At 40.6% G+C, this 24,262-nt stretch overlaps 1 protein-coding gene across 13 annotated transcripts in view; it reads right to left on the bottom strand.

Moving 5' to 3' along the window:
• Positions 1-1,495: 1,495 nt before the first annotated feature.
• Positions 1,496-24,262, bottom strand: part of TENM2 (teneurin transmembrane protein 2) — a 625,985-nt gene continuing 603,218 nt past the window's right edge. For all 13 annotated transcript variants that reach the window (XM_027643089.1, XM_027643088.1, XM_027643087.1 and 10 more), the window contains 7 exons: positions 23,223-24,097; positions 16,722-16,897; positions 14,966-15,201; positions 9,871-10,167; positions 7,352-8,966; positions 4,590-4,720; positions 1,496-3,385 (listed from right to left, as the gene is read on the bottom strand). In XM_027643089.1, coding sequence (XP_027498890.1) covers positions 2,624-3,385; positions 4,590-4,720; positions 7,352-8,966; positions 9,871-10,167; positions 14,966-15,201; positions 16,722-16,897; positions 23,223-24,097 — 4,092 coding nt within the window. In that variant the 3' untranslated portion in view covers positions 1,496-2,623. The remainder of the gene's footprint in view (positions 3,386-4,589; positions 4,721-7,351; positions 8,967-9,870; positions 10,168-14,965; positions 15,202-16,721; positions 16,898-23,222; positions 24,098-24,262) is intronic.

Raw genomic sequence — 24,262 nt, forward strand, 5'->3', positions numbered from 1 at the left:
CCCATAAGAATCCAGTTTGTGTCTCCGTGGCATTGCTTTAGGTTAATCATCTATTCCATATGGAAGAGTCTAGCAAGGAGGAGAGAGCAAATGCAAGAGCTCTGAGAGGAACAGGAGATAATTTGGGGGGGGGGGGGTGAGGAAAGGGAAGGTTGTAGAAAGGAGAAGGGAGGAAGAGATGCCTCCAGAAACAGGGAAAAGGGGACCACAAGAGAGCAGGCCATGGCCACACCAGTCATCTCCCCCTTTGTTAAGTGAGAACTCTTTAGTATGGCCTTTAACAGTGAGCTGTTTTTAACACATGAGAGAATCTAGATCTTTTATCATAATTACAAGAATACAGTAGTTCTTCCAAACTCTTTGATGTGCCACACAAACCTCTCAACTGCAAGAAAAAATCCATCCCAAAAAATGACCCAAGCACCTTACCAGTACAGGGCCAAGTAATCCACAAAAAACTGTTATCATGGAAAGTCTCTCCACTTTGTGAGTTTGTGTTTTATGACTCCATTTAAAAAAAAAAAAAAGTAACAATATTTCCTTAAGAGGTTTCACTTGTAAAGAACAGACTGATAATGTAACAGTTCTTCAAGCCCATCAGCACAGAAAAACACCTGCAGTGAAGGACAACCAGAACTTTACCTGAAAATGCAGCCATGCTCCTCCTTCAGAGGATGAGTAACAAACAGAGCTGGGGGTTCCTGTGGGTGAACTACATTGGGTGAACATGTAGGTGTAAGGCCCAGTCAGAATGGGGGGGCTCTTGTTTGCACAGCAGAAATTAGATGTGCTTTCTGAGTGCTCCAGGTGTTACACAACACAGGCACTGAACGGTTTGGCTTTAAAAATGCCCTGGAGTGAATTAATGCCCATAATCCACTCAAGCATCTCAGTCAGTATCGTGAATCATTAAAAACCTCATTCGCAACCCCAAAAGCAAAACTGTTCTCAAAATTAAGTAGAGCTCCCCAGCTACATACTTAAATGAGATAAAAGTGGCAGGGCTCTGGTTGATGGATGGCCCCCTTTTATCATCACCAGGAGTGACTGTTTGCTTAGGAGAAAGACTTTGATCTTACCTCTCATTTTTAAATGTGGTAGAAATAAGCAATCTCCCAAAGAAGACATTTCATGGAGACTTCCTGGCTCACAGCCTTCCATGTTCCATTGAATATTATGTTACTACATTTTCAAACTTTTTGGACGTTACTTTAGTGCAATTAAACTAATTCCAGGATTGAAACACACGGCAGTTTGAGGGTTGCTAGTTGTGAGGTGCAGAGAGGGAATTTCTAAAGCATTTACCAATTTTCTCCTGTGTCCTAAGCAGAGTTTTGGGTCATGTGTATGTAGGACTTTGCTTGCCCAGAGATGAAAGGACCAGCAGAATCCACGAAGCAACAAGAAGTCATTTCCACATACAAGATGCTGTGTGCATTAGATGACAGTGAGACATGAATCACTTTTACAAGATTTTGCAACGGAAGACAAGTAATTCACAGGAGTTTTAGAGACTTTATTTATGTATAAACAATTTAAACACTTTGCCATAAATTATCTTTGCCTGTCTCTAGTCTTTGCTTAGCAGCAAATTAAAATTAATATAAAAACTCAATGAACAATTCATACATGTATATTACAAAAAAGTTCTTGTACCAAAGTTCTTATTAGACTTTTTTTTCTTTTTTTTTTTTTTTAGTGGTGACCGTAATGTGATTGTCTCAGTTTCTCGACCAAACAAACACACTAATAATTTTTAAATCTGAAACAGTGATTGTGCCTTCTGGCTGATGTATGTACAGGGTGATCTGACGTGGTGCCCATTTGCAATAGTGTAACACAATGCCCACAGCTCTACTGGAACTGATACCAACAAACTACTGAATCTAAACAGACTACACCCTGTAACTGTGTTATACTGTCCACAATGGAAATCTTCAAAGACAAACAGAGTATGAAATTTATCTGTAGTGATTTATAGCCACCATTTTGAATGTAACTTTACACTCTGCCCTCTTTGAATAAGTTAAGCTTCAGGCCAGACAAGTGGAGGGTCAGAGTGCAAGTGTGGTTTTGTTACTTTTAAATATATTTTTCCTTTCCTATTTCCAGTGCGCTCTCACTTGCATTCCGTTTGTCCTCCAGTTGCTACACACAAATCACCCCAAAGTCATGTTTTAAATGCACCTGTATTTTGCTTTAAATGAAAACCTCTTGGATATTTATCAAACAAGCAGTCTGAATCATCTGTGTTTCATCAGCTGGTTAGTGAAAGTGGCCCACTTGGATTTCTTAGTTTGCTCACGTGTGAATGGAGTGAGGTAATACAATACGAGGCCTTCTTTTTGTTTTTCTTTAGACCCAGAACAAGTGGGTAATATTTCAGGGGTACTTTTTAATTTGTACGGTTAGAGTTTTCAGTCTGGCTTTAGTCCACTTCAGGATGTGGTTTTTAATCCCTTGAACAGTAGCATTTAACTCAAAAAATATGAGCTTTTTTGCCACTTACTATCCCAGAGTAGCTCAGCCTAGTGCCCCCATTTAGGTCTTCATCTCCTTAGGAGAGGAGATAACAGTTATGACTACTGATTCATCCAGCAAAGGATGACAGCAGGTTAATTTGTTACCTCTTTCCCATTTCATTCTGTCTTAAAAACTGGATGTTGCTGCTACTGTCTGCTAGCTCTGGGTACTGCTCCACGGGCAGGACATAATATCCCTCGTAACCTTGGACCCTTCCCGTGTTCAGGAGCTGCTGCCTCTCTCCGTCTGTCCATACACGGCTGCCCTCTCGGCCGTCCCGCGCCTTCTGCTGCTCCCTGGCCCAGGCGGAGCCCAGGGCTCGCTGCCGGGCCTGCTCCAACACTCGCGCCTTCTCCTCGTCCAGCGCGTCGGGGGTGAGGCCGTAGCGGATGTTGAGCAGCAGGGTGGAATACTGAAACTCAATATTCGTAAACCTTCGAGTCCTGCCGTTGACAAGGAGCGTGGGCTGGGACACGGTGACGTTGACGCCGCTGTCCAGGACCTTCCTCCCGCTGGTCATGGCGAGGGTGACGAGGTCGCTGTCGGCCGAGCCGACCTTCACGAAGTAGTGGGTGTCCTTCCCCTCGATGCTGTAGTGCATCTTCTCCAGGTAGTGAGCGCTGTTCAGGACAGAGGCGATTTTCCTGCTGTCGTCCGTGGCTATGCTGGAAACGCCGGTGGTCACACGGCCCTCCTTCACAGCGAACATGATTCCCTTCCCAATGATAGGAGTGGTCGTGGCGAACCAGTGACCTGCTTTTTCTCTAATACTGGCGTGTAGTCTTTTAGATATGACCTGTCCCTCCAGAGCCATGAAAGCCTGGTTGTGCCTTTCTGTCGTCTGCTGCACTCCTGTGATTAGCTGGGGAGAGCAAAACAAAAGAAAAAAAACACCAAAGAAGATACAGATCTGAACATAATCATTTCAGAGACCGATAATGATCTTTGCTTTGCTTTTTCAAAGGAAAGTTACGCAGTGAAAAATTCTGCTCTACTGAAAAACCACCCTCAGTTACCCATCCTTACACATATCCTGTTCAGAATCGGGTAAATGCTCACTTGACAAATTATTTTGCCATCCTTAATACCAAATAAAATAATTCTCATCACCCTTCATAACATATATGTACCAAAAATTTCAACTTTGGCAAATTATATAATGTCCAGTAAAAGAATAAGAAAGACCCAAGTCTAGCACAGTTTTAATCAGAGCTGGAAACAAACAGAATCAATGTATTAAAAGGTGGCATTTAATTCCTGGACACTTTTGCCTAGAGATTTTAACCATTATATATAACTAAAACGTTTATGAATGTAAGCTTTTTTGAAAATAGGTGAAATTTGCCTCAAAAGTACCATGGCAATTCCTGAAGAGGGGATTTAGACTCTTAAATTACTTAGAAGCCTGTGAAAGTGGTATGTTTAGGTTTATACAATAATTTCTACTGCATTACCACAAAGATGAAGTGAGCCTAGCAAAGGCTAAGTTTGGAATTAGACTAGTGCTCTTCTTAAGTTTATTAAATGCGTTGTAATTTATTATAAAGGTCAAAACAATTGTTCACCCTTAACATGACAATTAAGCATGAACACTGTAACTGAAGTTAACTGGAGTGTCAAATAAAAACCTCCAACTAGGAAAATGGCAAAAAATGATAAGAAATCCTCTTACAGGGTGAGAAGTAGAACCCTTTTGTACCAGTACAAGTACCAACCTAAGTTTATTGCAACACATCTGTTACTAGGATGGTTTTACCAAAGGTACAACAGATGATAAATTACCCTGACAAAGTCTCCCTTTGTCATTGCTAATCAAGTTAATCGAGTTACAACTTGTTAATCAAGGAATAACTCAATAAAAGACAAACTAATGACATTGTAATTATGATAACAACGAAGGCTGGCAAGAAAGGCATATGTTCATTAGTATAAAATCTAGCTATACTCACTTCATTTTACACTGAATTAGATACGTGGCCTTCTGCTGTAACTACAGAAGAGCCAGCAATTCTACCCATAAAGTGGGGCAAATTTATCAAAAGAAGTAACTTAATACTTCTGCTTACCTGTCCATTTTCACATGCTTGACTCTCAGACAGTTCGTATGGCGGTGACACAAAGTACATTTTTGCTCTAGGGAAACCAGGAATAATGTTGCTAAGCTGAAATCCAAACATCACCAACCAGCTTTTGACATCTAAAAAAATCAAAAGAAAGCAGACAAGTGAGAAACAAACGTGTGTAACAAATAGAGGAAATAAAAAAATTTGGAAATCCATCCTTGACATCCTTAATTTCAAGTAGCAACTGAAGTCACAATTAATATTACAGTGTGGAACTTCACAGAATTGCAGCAATCTACCATGAACAGGCACAGGAAATATTGCTTTAAATTTAACCTAAATACTTCATCAAGGATATACCACCTCTTTCATTCTTTTTCCATTATAGCACGTGGTTTATCCAAACATTTTATGGTATGCAGTATTTGTTCCTTCTCTGACACCTTCTAATGTGGCTACTGTAACCTATAACTGTATTGTAAAATGATATTTTATTAGGTTAACACTTTAAAAACATTTGCAAAGTCCTTTGGGGAAGCACATGGCTTTTCTTCTATGTCCTAGTTCTATCAGCTGTCACTGGCTCTCGGGAGGCTCCATTAAAAGCAGTGAGAAGCCAGACTTGTAAATCAGATGTCTAAATTTAGGCACCAAGACTATCCTCCAGGGAATGTAGGAGCTGCTTACAGCTCAGCTCTAAGGTGAGCTTTGGGAAGTTCCAGCTGTGGGTTTGACCAGGAAAACTCTGCCTTCAGATCTATCTGAAAAACCTAAGGAAGTAAATTAATAACAGTAATTCTCCCTCAGCAGGTATTAAGAACTAATGATGTACTCTAGCTATCCAAATGATTTTTTAACAAAAAAGAAAAGAGTCCATGACCCCGTTTTACATTTCTGTGTCCTGGTTCATGACCATTTTTGTTTAAGAATCTCTCCTGTCTTTCCCAGTATCCAACTCTTCTCGCTGGCCTACACTGGCTCCTGATGCTGCTACTGCAGCTTCTTCCTGTGAGCTGAGCTGTTGCAAAGCTGGTTTTTTTTCCAAAAGTCTTCTTTTCTTGGCCATTCTGGTTCTAAAATAAGTAGTAAAATACTCTGCCTTTACTAAGGTATCTGTATCTATCTCCCATCACACAGTCTCTACTGTATTTTTCCTGTACCTTTGCACAGGGTTACTGCTCCTTTTTAAGGCTTCAATTTATTTTATAGTTAAATGGTATCTCCTGAACAATTCATTTCAGCTGCCCTAATTCCACAGAAAACCAGAGGAGGACCTATACACAAAGTAGTCACTAATTTGCTTAGCTAATTTGCTTTGCAGCACTGCACTTGCTACAGGAATTTCTTTTCAGCAAATCTGTGAATAAAGCAGTGTCAGGGGTTAACAGTAAGAATGGACTGGGGGGGAGATGTTTGGGGTTTTTTTTTGTTTTCTGGTTTTTTTTACTCTATGACAACAGAGGTATCACCATCATCACTTCTTGTGCAAGATAATCTGTTTAGTCCATAAAGCAACAAATAATCGCATCACTGATTAAATATTTTTACAGACTACAAGGTGTGTGTTGTCCCAAAGTGCAATTTGTCTTTCTAGATCTCCTCCAGTGGATGGATAAACTAAAGTAATGCAATTTTAGAATGTAGCAAAATATGGTAAGATGATGCTGAAAACCTAAATCAAACAGTGGTAGATGAAAATAGGAATTCTGTTGAATTTAGGACAACAGAATTTGATCCCATGGTAATTTCGGTCATCAGTATTTTCACACTGTCAGATAGAAATTGCACTGTCTCCAAATTGCAGAGCAGCTCCAGCAGAATCTGGGGTGTGTTACACCTATTGGGTCACAATGTACTAATGAAACTTGCTAAGATTTTCTCTGAAGAAAATGCACACTTTTCTTGGAATTCAAATTACTGCTAAAATTAAGATCACTTCTTTTTAAAAATTATATCAGTGCTCTAATTATTGTACACTGCATATTCAATTCTGAAAAAAAGCTTTTCCTGAAGACATATTAATTACCTTTCCTTTTAGAAACTGCCAGCAGCTAGTTCAAGTACTGTGTGATGTTACTAAATGAAAAATTATTCCTAATTAAGAAGGGGTTACAAGTTTTACCCAATTCTAACATATGTGATCAAAACTACTTTTGTTTCTCAGCTCTACACACTCCATAACATTTCTTAGTCTTTCAGGATGAAATAATTTTAAAAAACATCAAGGATTTTGTTTTAATGACTAAAAACTGTTTGCATATTGAAAGTTAAATGGTAAAAAGTTTAATTAAATCCATTCTGGGTGCTAATTCATAATGTGCCCATGGGCTCAGTCAGTAGTTAATTTTGAAAGTAGCCCAGAAAGGAAGAGATCTGAGCAGTTCTGGCTTGTGATTCTGAACCAACCTGCCAGTGATTCCTGTAGGTGATTTCACTTTTCCTGATATAGAATTAGAATGATCACATCTTCATGCAGTACTGGTTCAACAGGAAGAACACTATGGCTGCGCTGAAATTTAATATTCAGCAAAACTGGTTTTATTTTTTTCCCTCCATAATTCATCGTGGCTTCTCACTTAGTGCCCTTCATTCAGGGAAGAGCAGTGCCAAAGGATCAGCACTAGCCAACCCTTTTCATAGTACAAAAAGGAAAATGGCCCACACTTGATGGGAGGACTCAGCCAAGGGCTAGTAAGGAGAAGTCACATTTTTTTCTCAGCTTCCAAACTGAAGTGTTACTTAATATAAATACGATGAAGCCTCACCTGTTACATAATTCTTTAGATCCAGTTCATTGCTGAGAGGGTTGTTACTCTTGAACATGTACAGATTGAAAGGAGCGGGTTCTCTGCCAATTTTTTTCCACATGGTGTAATCAGGAGATGTCCAGCGCCCAGCCAGGACATCGTAGTCCCTTTGGGTGAAATGCACAAGTTTGGTTAAAGGATCATACAGCCCTCCATGGAAGCCAATGACCAGCTGGAAATCTGGGTTGGAGTCATAATAAATCTCCCCATATGCCGTGTACTGAAGCTGTTTGATCATGAGGCCGTTGATGCTGAACACGGCCAGCGGAGTGCCCGTGTTATCAGAGGCCACATAATACTCTTCCCCGCTGCTACTCTCCATTGCAAAGAGGTGGCCTTGCAGGTCGTAGTACAAAGAGGTAATTTCGGAATTGGAATGATTGTAGACGTGAGTTACCCTGGTTGGATTGTGAAGATCAGCATAAAAGTACTGCAGATGGTGCCCCAGGTTGGTCTTGCAGGAAGCCCTTCGGCCCAGCCCGTCGTAGCGGTACTGAACGCTCCAGCCGTTGGCTTTGTTGTAAGCTCTGGTCAGGAGCCCTTTGGAGTTGTAGTCGAACACGTCCGCGCCCCGCTGCCACAGGAACCCGTCGTCGTCAATCTTGTACGGGATGTCGCCCAGGCGCGTGATCCTGTCCCTCAGGTCGTAGCGCAGCGGCATCAGCCGGACGCTGTTCCCGGGATTCAGGAGGTGCAGGTTTCCGTTCAGATCGTAGCTGTAGCGCCAGGTGGGCCTGTCGTTTACTGCCACGCTTTGCAGTTGCCCATCTCCGTCATAATCATAGGTGTACTTGGTCGTGTTGGCGTAGGGACCGAGTTTCAGCTCCCTTTTGGTCACCCTCCCCATGCTGTCGTACTGCACAGTCATCCAGTACATCAGGGACCGGAACATTTCATACTGAACCTCTTTAATCCGTCCATGGGTATCAAAGTGCTTGCTCAGTGTCATAACTGCTGTGGTGATAATCTGGTTTATATCATAATAAATTACTCCAAATTTGCCAAAATGCTCTACTTTGCCAGAAATCTCATCGTAACGGTAGAGATCAACTGGGAGGGGTGTCTCACTTATTATGGGTTTGATGCTTGCGATTCGAAAGCTGTTATCATGATATGTATAATCAAACCTTGCATTGACCATGCCTTCTTCAGAGAACCTGTAGATTTGTTTGTCAACGAGGGGACCAATTTTCCGATAGCGAATCGTACAAGAAAATCCCCCACTCTGCAAATTCACCATTTTTAGGACACCCGTAGTTTCATCGTACCCAAAAGTCACCGCGGTGCTGTCATAAACAATTTCAGATAGTTTGGACAGCTTTCCATACTTGTAGAAGACTTGCCGGCCAGTACCTAAGAACGACGTTTTCAAAATCCTCCCGTCGTCGCTGTAATCGAAAATCACGGAAGCGTTGCTTTCAGGAGGGTTGTAGATATTCCTGATGTAGCCAACGGAGGTGTGGGTGGACATGCTGTGCCGAGCCACGCTGGGCATGGTGACAGCGTGGAGGCGGTCCGAGGAGTCGTACTCGAAGATGTACTGTCGCTGACTCTGGAGCAGCAACACCATGGACTAGGGGGGGAAACAAGAACAAACAGTTACCAGCTTTCAGCATGTGGCCTGTGGAAGGGCACCGAGGAAAAGTTTACCGGAGAGGCACTAATGTTAAATGACTACAAAGAGAATCAGATACATTAGTCAGGGGCACAGAGCTGCTCAGGGATATTGTCAGATTGCCAGATGAGAGGATCTGCTGCTTGGAAATCAATATGCTGACGCTCCAGAGAAAGTGTAGGTTAGCAACCTGTGAGCTACCCTCCCTGTAGGAGGACTTTTTTTTTCTTTTTCTTTCTTTTTTTTTTTTCCTGAGAGATTCAGAGGAGTTAGATAAATGACTTGATTTATCTTTCTGTCACCAGTTGTAATTCACAACCGTTACTGTGAAATATGTGAGAAAGCAGAGAGCATCAGCTCTGGTTTGCTTAGAACAACAAGAAGGGAAAGGGAAAACAATATGCAATCTTACAGGATTTAAGACAATTTTATGACTAAAGGGTCTTAATTAGGCTAAGTAAAAATGCATTACCATATTTTCATTTAATAAGTAATGATTAAAGATGAATTACCTGTTCCTACATGAACCTTTAGTCAGCTTTAGTCGTGCATTTTTAGGCTTAATTAAGCAAAATTCATTGTGTTAGCTTATGTTGTTTTACGGCAGCCTTACCGCTGTCAGGAAAATATCAAAAGACACAAACCATGAACAAAGTATTTCCCATTAAAAATTAGTCAAATTCAGCTGACTAATTAAAAGATAAGGAATTTGGAGACCAGGTATGTAGGGATTCTTAACAGCTGGAACACATTAAATTTAAAGGGGTTTGCGTGCGTGTGTTATGTGTACAGCTCAAAACGAAACTGGGCAGCGCTTTGTGCCTTTGCAGTTGATGCCAGAAGGTAACACAGCATCACCTACGTTCTCTAGGTAGGTGTAGCTCCACACTTTCCCATCGGAAAACATGCGGGATGTGATCCTGCCTTGCTTGTCGATGTCGGTCCTCTCGCTCATGGCGCCGCGCTGGAGCCCGGCCAGGCGCCCGTTCAGGAAGTAGGACACGTTGACAGCAGCCAGGCCACTGCTGGGCAGCCACAGGAAGGGCCGTCCCAGCTGGTCGTAAATGATCCGCAGGGTGAATTTCCGGTGGTCGTCATAGATCTTCTCCGTGCGGATGTTCCGGTCGTAGTCGATGGACAGTAAATTCCTCCCGTGCACCTGTGGAAGGGAAGGAAAGGGGGCTGCACTTCGTGTGTGGTGGGCACACTGTAAATCCCTATGGATTTACAGTGTGGAAACACAACAGAGGAATCAGTTTTGGGAAGTCTAGGATGTCTTCCTGTTAACTGGCTTTTACTTTCTACTTCTCAGTGTATTCAAATGTGTAATTTTGATTTCCCATCTCCCCGCAACATGGGAGATGATATCCCATAGACAAAGGCTTCCCTTATGCTCAGAACAGGCAGACAATCTGCATGTCTAAGTGTTAAAGTGCAGGGAAACGAATTATTTTGCACGGAAGTAATTTTTCTACTTCTGCCATCAATAGTTCTTTGCCTTTTCCCTTACAATCATCCTAAGAACCATAGAAGAAATTATAATTTTTTGCCTTTCTTAGTTTAGCCACTTGGCTTCTGTAATTCCAACACCCTGTTTAGAATTCATTCATTATTGTTCTCTTCATTTACTTTCCAAATATTCAATAGATCCTTCAGCAACCCAATCACTAGGGATGGGTTTCAATTCTTCTGTTTAAAAATCCTGATCATACAGGCTGGGAAAGATGGACTTCTAGTGTTGAAAAACAAAAGTGCTAAATAACAAGGTTAAATATTTTTCTTTTTTTTTTTTTTTTTTGGTTATAATTTTCATTCAAAGTCCAGCATGAAGAGTTTCAGAGCCAGACTTATTTTATTTTTAAGTAAAAGAGCAAAATAGAAGCAAAGGAGAATAAGAATGCCAAATGGAGAAGCTTCTAGTGAGAATGCTATAATGAGAGATACATAAATATATTCACTGAGGGCTAAGCCATAGAATTCAGGCTAATGCTGTAATCTGATAAAGCTTCTTAAGTAATTTAATTGTAGATGCATCATTAATAAAGTAGAAGTCTTTAAATTAGATATAATTTCAGAGCAATGACTACTTAAAAAGTATTCATCAATTTCTGGGAATTTGTTCTTCAGCTTATATTTTACAGTGGCTTTGATTAAGCAACGTTTTCTCTTACCCAAAATTAAACGGCACATCAAACAATATGTAAATTAACCCTGAGCCTTTCTTGAGGACATAAAAGTTATTCTGAGATATATTCACTGGCAGGGGTAAACCCAATTCCCACCCCAGCCAACTCAGTAGGAAATCAGTTATACAGAAAGCACATTTAAAATTAATACAATTTTGTGTTTGTAAAGAAATAATTATTTCAAATTATGGCTCATTATCCTAATTTTCTCCATTAATAAAATTTATCTCTTTAGCAGTTTGCATTTCCTCAGTGGGCAATTACTAGAAAAAAAAGCTCTCTTCTGTAGGTTTTCCCAAAGGTTATCCCAGCAACTTCTCCTATGATTCAAAGGAAAGATAGGGTATTTTTCTTAAAACACCTTGGGGCAAAATAAATCATATTCTGCTCTCCCATTATAATGAAAGCAAAGCCAGGGAAGCCAAACCCAACATTAGTACTTTCTCAGCTGGTTACTCTTGTTTTGTAGGATCAGTCCTGATGACAGAGAAGTAAGAAACCCCTTTCCATCAACAGAAGAGGGCTTTCACTTCCCAAAAACACTTAGTTATAGAATTAAAGAGTTAGTGTATGACTGACAAATCCCAATTTCTTAAGGATGGGCAGATTTTCTAAAAAGAAAAAAAAGTCTTTTAGAAAGATTATTAACTGAATTTTAGCTTTTGGATTTTTGTTTGTGTTTTGACTTTTTTATTGTAATTTCTGAAGCTTCATAAAGCAGTTGGGATTTCTGGGGTTCTTTCTCTCCATTACAGTAACTGCAACCATAATCTGCATGTTGGAAACTCTGATTCGGGTATCCTCTCTTTTCTCAAAAACATTGTAACAGTTATTAGGGTTTTTTGCCACAGAACAGAAAATTAGTAGGGTTTTTTATAATGATTACACAGACAAGAGCTGTGCACACCCACAAACATCACTTGGAGATGCACACACAAATATCACCTCCTTGGATAATCCAGTAAGTCCATTTGCATTTGTAAAATAAGTAAAACCAGAGAGTGTAATTGCAGTATCATATTAGTTATACAGAAACCCAAACAGGCTGACTCCCACTCTTCCTGGGAACAGTAATAACAGTTACAATTAGCACGACTGCAGATTACCTAACAAGCCCTTTCTCTTTTGTTCCCTCCCCACGTGCACATCTGGTTTTCCCTCAGCAGCTGCTGAAGTGGCTGTAGGGATGTGCCCTTTGTGTCTTGGAAAGGTCTGGCCACAAAAATCACTTTATGTGACGCTGCACCGCAACAAAAACTCTTCAGAAGGGAATCTTATCACGACTTTATCTGAAGCTACCACAAGGCACTGAACGTGAGGTGCATAAAACAGCAGACAGTGAGTGGGAGAAGATAAAGGTGAAGAGCAGGGCTTCCTTTCTTGGGGTGATGAAATCTGCCCCGGTGTGTGTACAGAGGCTGACATGTGTGGCTGTGATGTGCCCACAGCACGGTGGAGCAAAGCTGGAGGCACGGGCAGCAGCACTGTGTGAGGAATCATAGAATCACCAAATATTTTGGGTTGGGAGGGACCTTTAAAGATCACCCAGTACAACCCCTCTGCAGCAAGCAGGGACATCTACAACTGGAACAGGCTGCACAGAGTCCAGCCTGACCTTTGACGTTTCCAGGGATGGGACATGTACCACCTCTCTGGGCAACCTGTGCCAGTGCCTCACCACCCTCACCATAAAAGATTTCTTCCTTATAACTAGTCTAAATCTAAATCTCTTTTAGTTTAAAATCACCACCCCCTGTCCTTTTACACCCTGCTAAAAGTCTGTCCCCATCTTTATTACAAGTCCCCTTTCAGTATCGGAGAACAGGGGCAAGGAGGTGAAGTACTCACCTGAGAGGTGAATCCTACAGAATGACCACCCCTTCAATAATCCTGATCCTGGACTGGGGATCCAGAGATGGCCTCCCACACACTCTCACCTCTGCAGGTTGTACCACTACGTGCCACAGCAGTCCCTGCCTGCCACTGGCTCCCCCTCAATGTTCCAAACACTTGCTCTGTTTCGTTCACTAAACAATTTATAAAGATGAATTAGAATAAATGAGATGCAAATAAATTCTATGCTTTCTCCCTCATTTTCGAATTTCATTTTCAGTCCACTCAACCTGTGATAATCTCATAGTGATTTTCATTTAAAAGAGCTAAATGGATATGTGATTATTGTTACAGGAACTAACACCAGACAATTAAATGTTGAGGTGTTGCTAGATAAAGTATTGTTTTGATTTGCATAAACATGATGCAAGAAAACCTATCTCAGGCAAGGTTTCAGCTCTAAGATGTGTTTAATGTCAGCTAATTACCACAAGTACCTCTATTAAATTTTTAGTATTGAGAGTTAGGATTACAGCAATTTCATTTCAGGGTCCCATTTATTTTTATTTTGAACACCCAGTCAAAATGCAGAGCCGATCTGTTTTCCACTTATAATCAACTGCTGCAGGTCAACACATCAAAAATCAATTACACAGCCATGAAATTTAGTCATTAAGGATTAGCTACTAATCTCATTCAATTTTTTGTCTAACCTTCCCCCTCTCCCCAATAAGTACATTCTGTGCATTTTTGAGAACAAGAATAAGGAAAGAGTTGTTAACTCAACATTGGGAATTAGATGTTAAGCAATAGAAAAAACCAAGATTTATCATCCAAGTAATTTTTTTTTTTGGTAAATCACAACATAATTGTTTACATATGTTGCATTTAATATATCATCTTGAGTACACAGAACTGTATCTTATGTTCATTGATATTGAAAGAATTACTAGAAGAATGAGGGCTTAATTGGCACTACATTTGTTTTCTCCCCAGTACCTCAAAGCCCTTCCAAAATGACGCATATAAAGCAGCCAGGCAAAGTTCAGATACTGAAGGGGGAGAAAACCAGGCCAGCTAAGCACAGAATGGGATTAATCCAGCTGCAGCAGATCTTTAATTTGGCAGGGGATAGATTACATGACCTGAGTGTCTTTCTTATCCTACGCTTATGACTTTGTAATTACAGCAATTATTTTCCCATCGTGCCATTTGGGAAAGGGAATAAACACAACATGCCTGTGTCAGTGAGTCTGTAAGGGGGTTTCACAGCAGCAGAATGCAACTGCTCAAGCTGCAGTTGTGTTTGCTCCACAGCACCAACTGGTGAGCCCTCAGACTCCCACCTTGTTCAGGGGGGACCTCATTGCTCTCCCTGAAAGGAGGTGGCAAGTTGAAGGTCAGCCTCTTCTGCTAAGTCTGAAGTGAAAGAATGAGATTAAATTGCATAAGGGGAGGTTCAGATTAGATATTTAAAAAACCTTTTTCACTGAAGGAGTTGTCAGGCATTGGAGTAAGTTGCCCAGGGCAGTAGTGGAGTCACCATCTCTGGAAGCGTTCAAGAGGGGTCTGAGTGTGGCACTTGGGGATGTGGTTTAGGAGTGATTATGTTGGCACTCAGTTAACAGCTGGACTGGATGATCTTGAAAGTCTCTTCCAACCTTGATGATTCTATGATTCTGTAATATTCTGGGTATTTTTACCAATCACTTTTGCAATACTTTTAGTAACAAAGCTCCTATAGCTGACTGCAGCAGACGATCCCATGCAGCTAACTGAGCTCTCAAACACAGGAAAAGCATGTCATACCAAAGACAATCCCACAGTTGTACATTTTTAACAGGTGAAAATAGGGAAGGCATGTCCTTCAAAATAAAAAAAGTTAATTTTCCGCCCAAAGAGGAAAAGATCGTTATTGTAATGATAGATTCTACTTACCCTGAGCTTTCTTCCAAACACAGTCACTTTGCCTTTAATCTGTTCCTTCCTCAGACGCCATTCAATTGAGTTTAAACCATTTTCCATTGGTAGAGAAATATTACATCGTCCTATGGTGGGAGTCACAGTCCCAGCCAGGACATGAGGTTCGCTGTGAAAGCTAATGCTCATGCCATTGGCATACATCACTCTCAAAGTACCATTATTACAGAGCTGGTAGCTGTTCCTCACTTGATCTACAGCAATAATGAAAAGAAAATAATTTAGCTACTCCAGTCATAAAGAAAACATATAGCTTAATTTGATTGGTTTTTTATTGCACTCCTGTTGATGTTAAATGAAGTCAGCCTGCAATTACCATTTACGTGGTACTATGGTGGAAATTACAGATGTTACTGATTCATGTAAAGAACAGTAGTGTAACAGTGAGCCTGCAGAGAGACACTGTGTTTATTTCATTATGTTTTCCCTTCAGTCTTAATTGTGAATCAAAATGCACAGTGATACGTGTTCAACCACGTAATTTATTTCTGATATGAACAAAAACTCCTGAAAACTGAACTGCTGAATAAACAACAAACCATTAAACTCCAGGACAAAAAGAAAAATATTACTGGACTCTTTATAGGTAGGAAGAAGTAAGTGCCTCTTTTTTTTTCTTTCCCTCTGTTTAAAAACTGTCTCCAAGCAGAGGCTTTGTACAGAATTACAGTTTGGCTTTAAATCCTCAAGGTGTGAGGCTCCAGCAGTGCAAGCTGGCAGCCACAGCCCTTCACTCGCCTGCCTTCCCACCAGAACCACGGTGGCCTGATGGGCACACCTGGCTGTCAGAGAAGAGTTACAGCAATAATCCTGTGCTTCCAAGGCCGTGTGGTTCTCCAGCTGTTTGACACAGCCAAGTCCATTCTCAGCCAGGGTGGAGTGCTACAGTGTGCAGCTGTCAGCAAAGCATCAATATTTGCCTGACAGAAGGACAGCATCTATGTAATTAATCATCTGCTATAAGAAAAATAAAGTCTTTGTAACCAGAGCTGTCATGGTATAATAGTCTATAAATGTTGACATTTATGTCAGGAGGAGACTATTGTTTGATGATGATATTCTCATTCCAGTGACATTACATCTTAATTAAAAAGCCCCATCACTCACCAAATTCCTTTCAGTCTATCTTTGATAACTGACTGGTTTTGCTCCATCAGATACAATGCCTGGGTGGTGCTGGAAAGCTCTATACAAACACTGAACCCCTGTGCTGCTGATGTCTCCTGCCACACTTGGGCTGTTACACTGCTCTTCAAAGTGATCACCCCCTGCCCTGATTGTTCTACACTGTAATTAATGGCAGTGTACACATTTGGAAGATTTCACTCCTCATAGCAGGAGGCTCCCTGAGCCTCTCCAGAAGGATCTCTTCCCAGGCAGCCCACATCCAACAGTCAGGCTCCATCTCTGTGGCACTCAAGTCAGAGCCAATTTTCCAACGAAGTACAGAGATATATGAGTGGGCAAAGTGACCCTGACCCAAGAGGCAGCGGCAGGACTAACTCTCCCCTGCAGACAGTGACCAGACATACTCGACACAAAGCATGGTTGTGAAATGTCTCTTACCTGTCATTTTAGGAATAAGCTTTATGGGAGCCTTTCTTGCAAACCTTAACACAATTTTCCCCCTGCTCATAAGGGTCCTAATGACACAAATCTTTTGCTCAAGCTCTGTGTGTGGTTAGGAGGTGTGCTGAGAAGTGTGCTTTGGTACCTTGAACAACTGTATAGGAAGCCTCCACAGAGGAGAGATTTGTGATGACCGTGACATCGTCATCCCGATTAGAATTCTCAATGTCGATGGTAATAGACTTTTCCATCTCTCGATGAAGGCTAGTTACCACTCCAGTGGGACGTGTTACATTGGTCAGACGCCCTTCATGATCATAGCTAATAGAAAAGTTAGTGAGAGCAAGAAAGCATGAGGATATATGTTCATTTCAATACCCAATGTATTAATAATGCACCACATCTGTGCAAAAAAAAACCCCCAGAATGAAACAGGTTTTCAAGAACATCCTGGCCTTATCTAATTCTCTGTTCTTGAAAGAGTCTATAATGATGAATTAATATATTTTTAGAGATACTGATCTCAATTACATGGGTGCAAATCCAGGCTAGCACATTTCAAATTATTACATTAAATTATTATGAATATACAGAGTGGTATTTGGCTCAAACAATTATAATTAGTAAATTAAGCTGCTTTTTGATAGTTGCATTTCACTCTAAGGAAGTGGACTTCTGGTGGACACTACAATATACAAGTGCATACACTGCATATTTGCAATTAAATACTTAGTGGAAACTAAGTATGGTCTTTAATGACATACCAAGGAATAAACTTGCCATAAAGAATTAAAAAAAGACATCAGCTTGAGAACATAATTTCATTTTGATCTTATCTGTGGTATTGAACTGCATTTTGGGGTCAGTGTTTTGGCTCATAAAGACGAAAGATGAAAAGCACAGGATAGGTAGGAGTTTCACAAAGGGCAGCAGTCAGCACTCAGAATAGACCTTAGAAGATGAGTTAAGTGCTCCAGAGGCATAAAGATAAAAAAAAAATAAAATAAAAAGGGCTGCTCTCCATGAGTTTATTGAGTTTAATTTATTTAGAGGTATAAAGCCTGAGGAGAGGGGAAAGAAGGAATGCTGCTGGAAATCAAATCATACCAGTTCTCCCTTTCCTCTAGTATGCTCTATCTGTGTGCATACATATCACAGAGAAGCAATTCCTTGGATCTTAAGGGCAAGAAATGGGGACCTGAAACAAAATCAGCATTCCAGGCTGCCACTCTGCTTGCTGCAATTCTCTACTCGTGCAAGAGTCTCTCACCAAAGCGCACAGAAAGGCAAGAAAAAATGTCCTGTGTAGATAAAGGGAAAAGTTTAGGTGGAGATTGAAACCAACTGCTCATCCTTGGAACGCAGAAATCCAGGGAGTGGGAAGCCTGGAAGAGAACTGGTAAATCCATTGTATTGCCTGAGGGTAACAGAAGAGAAGAGGAGCACATTTAGTACCCTGGAGCTCGCTCACTTCTTTGTACGTCACGGTTAGCTGGAAAGATGAGAAGAAATCAGTGCTTTCAACAGGGCTTTGCAATGAAACCATTCACAAACCTCAAACTGTGCCACCTGAACTGTACAGCACATCTCCACAGTTAACACACAGACTGGCTCCTCAATAAACACAAATAAAAAATACGACTTTTCGAATCCATTGCAAATGGTTGCACCCATTCAACTGAAAATTGGGGAGGAAGGAAAAAAGAAAAATCACCTGTGGAGCAACAAGCCTTACCAGAACCAATGGAAGTATTAGGCAAAGAAGGAAACCAATAAAACAAAGCATCATGCGACCTAAAAGGGACCAATAATACATTGTGTTCATTTAAGCAGTTTAGGATCAAAGTAAGATTAAGTAAGCAGCATGATTTTTCTTAATAAAAGTCAGAAGTTTCTCTCCACATTTACATATATATTTATATATAAATACTTCTACCATATCAGCTAGATACTGATACCAACATATCAGCAAGATACTAGATAAAAGATAATATGTTCAGATAATCTATGAAAGGGGATTTGGTTAAGTCTTTATAAGGGTCTTCAGAAAAAAATATTGAAAAGTACTCAAAAAGTAAAGATGAGGGAAGAACTTGATCCAGCCAAGCATCCATCGAAACGGAACCAAGGAAAAAGCACAAAAAATGGACAGTTTCAAAAATCTCAAAGGTTAATAATGAGATGCTCCCTAAGAGTCTGTATGTGGTATGTTTAGTGAAGACCAGAGTGATGAAGAGAACATTTATATGGCAAATATTACAGGAAAGACAACGGGATTCTGTGTGACTCTGATGTTGTTTAGGACAAACTAGAAAAGCCCATGAGTAGCTTCAGTGTGACTGTGCAGCACATGGTGAACTTCCAGAAAAACGGTTGGTGAAATCCCCCATCAGCAAATATATTTTAGGCAATGCAAATGAGACATTAATTTAAACTCTTCATTCACATTGCTGGGTTTTTAATTAACCTAGGAAAAATTCCTGGGGATTGCTGTGGGCTACTCACTGGAAATCTCTGTTCGAAGTGCAAGGGTAGTCTAAAAAGTAAATATGGATGTGGATGTACAGAGACTAAAATAGGAAAATGAAAATATTCCAGTGCTATTTCAAGAAATCAGGATTTTGCCCCTGCCATGGGGCATGTTTCCCAGCGCTGGTCACAGTTTTGAAATCAGCAACAGCAGAGATTAAAAGGGTTTATAAGCACGTGATGGACACTCTTAATACACACAAAAGTACTCTCCATGAAGATCTGCAGAACATTTAGTTTACAAGCTAGATATACAAAAAATTCACTGCTTAAATGACAGACACACACTGTAATACCAATGCATAAAGAAGGCATTTCTACTTTATCCATTTCATCAATAAAATCCTATATAAAAAAATACCTTAAAGGTAAAAAATTTAAAATTAATAAAACAGAAACCTTTTATGTACTACAAAATTTAAGTGACATATTCCTAGGGTTTTTTTTTTTTGTTGTTGTTTTTTTTTTTAATTTAAGTATTATGTGAGAGCAAGCACTCAGTAGAATACAACATCCAGACATTAATCTGAATAATAAGAATAAACTATGTAGGAATTAAATGGTTATATTCCTTTCTTCTTCATGTCATGAACCTGATCCTAATGAAGTAAAAGAGAAAATTTGCAATGGAAAAGAAACTAGTTAACCTGGGACTTCTTGGTATCTTTATCAGAAGCAGTCACTACAGGCTATGACACAGCATCAGGCCGGATGAACCAGATCTGATAAAGGCAACCTTTATATTTTCAAATGAGGTGGGCTCTGGGTACACTGAAATTCCTGAGCTTTTGTTACTGACTTCAGTTAGAGTAAGGTTTCATCCCAAGTTTTTCTGCTAATGAAGTTACAAGGGGAGAAAACCTTTCTTAATGCCAGCACCTTAAAAAACAACAGTAACTCCTTGTGCCCGCTGCCGACTCCCCAGCACATGGTGATTAACTGCCACCCAGTGTCCCCCAGAAGGAAAAGGCTTCCCAAGACAGCTCTGGCTGTCCCCAGGCACCAGGGCAGGCACAGAGGTGTTGGCTGACTCTGCCAGCCCAGGGGCTCTGAGCCTTCCGGAGCCATCCCATGGGTGCTGGGCCACCCGCTACACCTACAGCTCAACTGTGGGACACAGCTGAGCACTTGTCACCTTCTCAGGCAGCTACAAACACCTGACCTGAGCATCCCTTCAGTGAGCTGTGACAGTGCCCTGAAGGCTGCTCTCCCATGCCCAGTGTTATGGCACCTCTCTACCTCAGGCAGTTTTTATCTCCAGCATCCTGACCTCGGAGGTTTGAGCATGTGCTGCTCGACAGGAGCAGCCAGGACAGAGCCACATCCAGCACTGCAGAAAGGAGGAGCAGCAGCTTCAGACTCAACACAGAGCTGGGCAAGGCACAGACCCACATACATTTACATACACCCCCATTTTCTCGCCCTCATAAAACCTGATTTAGGAAGAAAACTGCAGCCTTCTCTTCAGATGCTCCCTAGACCAAGTGGAATACCACTGGGAACCGCTTCAAAGATCTGTGCTTCATGCCCAAACCAAGCTTAAATTACCCCTTGTGAGCCTGCTGGTAGCTGTTCTATTATTGAAGAGCCTTGCCTGTTCCTACTGCAAATGAGCTGCCTGCACACACACAGGTGCTATCTATAGAATATACAGATGGAGTGTGTATATACACACACAAAACCACTTTGTGGCCACATTTCTCTGCATATACAGATGCACACCTACATGAACTGCACAAATTTAATTCTGAGAGTGTTTCCAGGGTAAAGTTTCAGATAAATGAAAGGAATATACCCAGTAAGATAGCACAGCACTTCAACATCTGGTTGATATAAATGCACTGAAATAAATTTTTCATAAGAACTTTAGTTCATGTCGTATTTTACTACTTAGAAGACTTCTGTTCTTTTCTAATTCTGCTGCCATATTAACAATTTTGGGTCCTGATTATCTGTGTATGAATGCATGAAAGTAATGGCACAGAGAGCTATTTTGTTGTCCTTCTAAACTCTCATTAGCTAAATATTTCTTTCGTCTTCAATTGATATTAACTTACAGCTCCCAAAATAAATTGCAGAATGATGAATGCAGAATTTTCCCTTAGGAGCTGCTTTGAAGAACAAACAGAAACCAGTATGGAGTGACTGTGGACTGTGATTGTTTAGGTTTGTAAATTTGATTTAAATAATGTCTACATGGTCCCCTCATCTGTGGGCTCTATGCTTATGAGAATGTATGTACAAATCTGGGAGAAAGTAAGTTATTTCTGCTGCCTCATCAAAGTTACTAATTATCTAACGCAGTACCTCAGGCTGTACTATTTAGACCTAAATACGGTACTTAACTTCCACTGACCTGAGGCAAAGGTTGCACATCTCTTCTTATTTGATCTTGGAAAAAAAATTTGCAGCACTATATACACATTAAATGATATTTTCAGCTGATCTCAGTAAGACATCAAAGCCTCTACCTTCTATGTTTCCTTAGGACTCATAATGCAATTTTTCTAATACATCATGTTAACTTACTACTTGGTGTGATTCTCAGACACCAGTTGTACCACTTTTGTGCCGGGTAACTTTCTGATGACCTTTTTTAATGTTTCATTGATTTTCATGTTGAGTTTTAAATTACTTTGCTATTTAGTTTTCTACAATTAATTACTGGTGTTTTGAGAAATAGCTAATTTATGTGACTGAATCTTGAGCTACCTATTGAGGAAAAAACAATGAAAAAACCTACCTAGAAGGGTATCCACATCTCATCAGCAATAATAGGGAATTTTATTCTGCCTAGTCCAGTGAACTTGTAATGAGAAGGTTATGTGACCTTGATGTCACACAACTGGACTATTTTTGTAACAAATTTGTGGTAAAGGAATAATCTTTGCAGAATATTAAGGAAAAAACCCACTCCACACCTCTGAGGTATCAGTGGTTTGGTGTGCAGGGCCCCACGAGAGGGCACTGCTTTCCTTCGTACGGGAAAGCCAAACGCAGCAGGGACAAAGTACCGAGGTGCAGTGCTGATTTAGAGATATTCTGAGCAGATTGAATACAGTCCTTTTTTATTCCTACGTTACCTGTGTTATCTCTAAACAGAGAGAGAGTGGTGGCCAAGCTGAATGCATTAATAAACTAAAAGAGGTGCGTGTCATTGCTAGTCCCTAACCTTGAAAATAAGCCTGCCGTTTATAAGGAAATATAAAGCCCTATTTGTATTTTCTACTCACTATTTTGAGGAATGATATTTATTAATCATTAATTAACTATATAAAAAAATATATGGTGTCAGACTTGCCATAATTAAAAGCTAAATATATTTTTTCAACATATCATTTAGCTTATATTTTTTAAATTGTTTTGATGAAAAAAATAGCAGTAAGACTACTAAGAATAAGATAAATATTAATAAAAACCTGACTAGTTTTTCTAGATTTTTAATATACTTTTGAACTTCATCTCTTCAGATGAATTTCATTTAAAGAGGAAGTTCTGTCTATTTAATCTATACACTCATGAACACCAGTGTGCTTTTGGGTTATCTACAAATTATGGAAGTTACACCAGGGGTCTGACAGATAGCTGGGGATCTAATTTCCTCGCTTGTCTCAAGAATGAACAATCAGTGAAGTTAATCAACATTTTAACAACCATGAGTAATATATGAGTCTGAACAGAAAGACAGATAATTTGAGTTCCAAAAGAAGCTGCAGCATGAGGGTTCCTAGAGAGGCAGCTCAGTGGGAGCTGCAGAGTGCTGGGGGCTGCTCTGGTTGTGCACTTTTGGAGCAGTGGTGACAACTAAGAGCAGGGTAACTAACGTGGGGTTCTGGGCGTGGCACACTGTCCTTCGTGCTGGAGGTGGATGAGCTGCCCTGAACTCTAACCCCAGGCAGGGATTTAGGTGGATCAGTACCCACTCAGAGAACCCAGCATGACGGGTGCATTCAAGAAGCCTCTTAATAATTTCCAACATCAAACTAGACTGAGGTGCAATGGCCTTATTCAGTATCAGTGAAAAACCTACAACAAATTTCAGTAGAGTCAGTTTAGGGCCTACACGCTACCATTTGAAAAATAAATGTACGCTTAATATATCCAAAAACATTCTTACTCATAAAATGTTGTCCATCCTGTTTCATCACTCTTCGTTGCTAAGAGACCACTGTTTCCGTTATATGTCATTAATCCGAGCTCCAGGGTCTGTGTTGAGACCAGCTTGAGTCCACCATTAGTGCCAACAGCCAGCGTGACAATCTGATTATCCGGCATCAGTAAGTGGCGGGGCATCCCACTGGCATCCCGACGGACCTTCAAGGAGTTGCCATTGTTGTCCATCACCTCCGTGACATCGTTATCGCTGCTATAGGTGAAATTGTACAAGTACTCCCCGGTAACAAGGCTGAGAGTGTACTGGTGAATCCCATCAGCATTGAAGACATACAGCTCCTGTTCTCCTGGAGATGCAGCTTCATATTGGTTAAAGGAATTAAGAATGGGCCTGTTTTTACTGACAGCCCTAATGCGGATATTTCCGAGATCAGCTATGTAGATGGTACCATCTGGGGCCACAGCTAAGGAAGATGGTGAATTTAAGATGGCATCAGTGGCATACCCATCATCCCCAGCATAGCAATTACAGTTGACATCATTTTTGCAATCACAGTCTGAAGCTGCCCCTGCAAGAAGGCATATTTCTCCATTGGTAGTTACCTGGCGGAGCCGATTAATTTTTTTTTCATCTGTCTCACTGATGTAAAGAACTCCTGTGTGTGAGATGGCAATGGCACTGGCTGATTCAAGTGCAGAATGAATAGCCAGTTTGCTAAGAGAGTAGTCTATACCAGGAACCTGGCAGTGCATGGGGCGTCCAGCAATAATGCTAACTTGATGGTTTTCTGTGATCCGTAAAATAACATTGTTCTCTAGGACATAAAGGGAGTTGTCCATGGGATTGACAGCGAGATCAGTAGGCCACTCCAGCCGTACCTATGAGTTGCACAAATTATCACTGTAAAACTCGTAACTGAAAAGTACACTTCTAGTGTTTAAAATTCCATGTGTAACAACAGCAAATTAGTGAGGGGTTTATCAGCGTAAATCATGAAACCAAGTCATGAACGGCAACTATTTCAAATAATGATTTTTTTTTCC

The sequence above is a fragment of the Corapipo altera genome, unplaced genomic scaffold, assembly GCF_003945725.1.
Source record: "Corapipo altera isolate COAL_440 unplaced genomic scaffold, ASM394572v1 75, whole genome shotgun sequence".
Taxonomy (NCBI): Eukaryota; Metazoa; Chordata; class Aves; order Passeriformes; family Pipridae; genus Corapipo; species Corapipo altera.